Here is an 816-nt window from a genome sequence, read left to right on the forward strand (position 1 = left end):
CGCCGACAAAAGATCCCTCATCCATTCCTCCTGGACGGCCGCGGCCAAGAGCGCGCCCTGCTGTTCGCACTCGCATCACTGTGATGGCACAGCGCCCGGCCGGGCCCACCTGGTCGTTCCCCGCGACGTCGTCGAAGAAAATGATCTCGTCGCTGAGCTGGACCTTGGACTCACGCTTCAGGCTGCGGCGCGCGGCGCGCACCTGCGGCCCAGGCGCGGCGCGGAGGGTGTCGCAGGGGGTCGGCAGACGCCCCGAAACGAGGGCGGCGTGCAGCCGGGCGGGCGCCCGCGTGGCTGAACACCAAGTCGGTGGCGGCGCGACGACGGGGGGACCCTCCGTCGTGCTGACCTGGCGCCACAATCAGCGTACCCTCCTGGCCCCTGTGTCACTCTGGCCCCTGGCCGCCCTACCCGACGCCCGACACCGGCCCTAGCCCCCTCTCCCTCCCCCGTACTGCCCGCCCCTTGCGGCTGCCCCTGAAGGCCCCTGCCGGCCCTCGCCTGCTGGTCCCCGGCTTGCTCTACATTTCCCCTCAGCTGCCCCCGGCTTCCGCGAAGCTTTCCCCAGCTCCCTCCCAGCATCCGCCCACCCTCTTCTTGACGTCCAGCGTCTTGGGGTCCACCGCCTTGCGGATGCGCGCCGTGTTCAGCTTGCCCATCTCCTGCAAAGCGTCCCCCCCGCCCTGCTCACCGCCCTCAGCTGCGCAGGTTCGTGGCACGCGACGGTCGGTGGCGGGAGGGAAAAGGGGCTCGAAACAGGTCGGGGGGCGCGGCTCAGGGCCCAAGCCAGCCCCTGCACTGGGCGCCCGCCCGCCC

The 816-nt window shown here is 71.8% G+C and overlaps 1 protein-coding gene across 1 annotated transcript in view; it reads right to left on the reverse strand.

Annotated features, from left to right (window-relative positions):
• MNEG_16214 (cell division protease FtsH) overlaps positions 1–659 on the reverse strand; it is a gene marked incomplete at both ends in the record, with an annotated part of 2,560 nt that extends 1,901 nt beyond the window's left edge. The window contains 2 exons of the mRNA XM_014035315.1: positions 110–202; positions 591–659. Of these exons, the coding sequence (XP_013890769.1) occupies positions 110–202; positions 591–659 (162 nt within the window). The remainder of the gene's footprint in view (positions 1–109; positions 203–590) is intronic.
• Positions 660–816: the final 157 nt, after the last annotated feature.

Source organism: Monoraphidium neglectum (genome assembly GCF_000611645.1).
Source record: "Monoraphidium neglectum strain SAG 48.87 unplaced genomic scaffold scaffold06115, whole genome shotgun sequence".
Taxonomy (NCBI): domain Eukaryota; kingdom Viridiplantae; phylum Chlorophyta; class Chlorophyceae; order Sphaeropleales; family Selenastraceae; genus Monoraphidium; species Monoraphidium neglectum.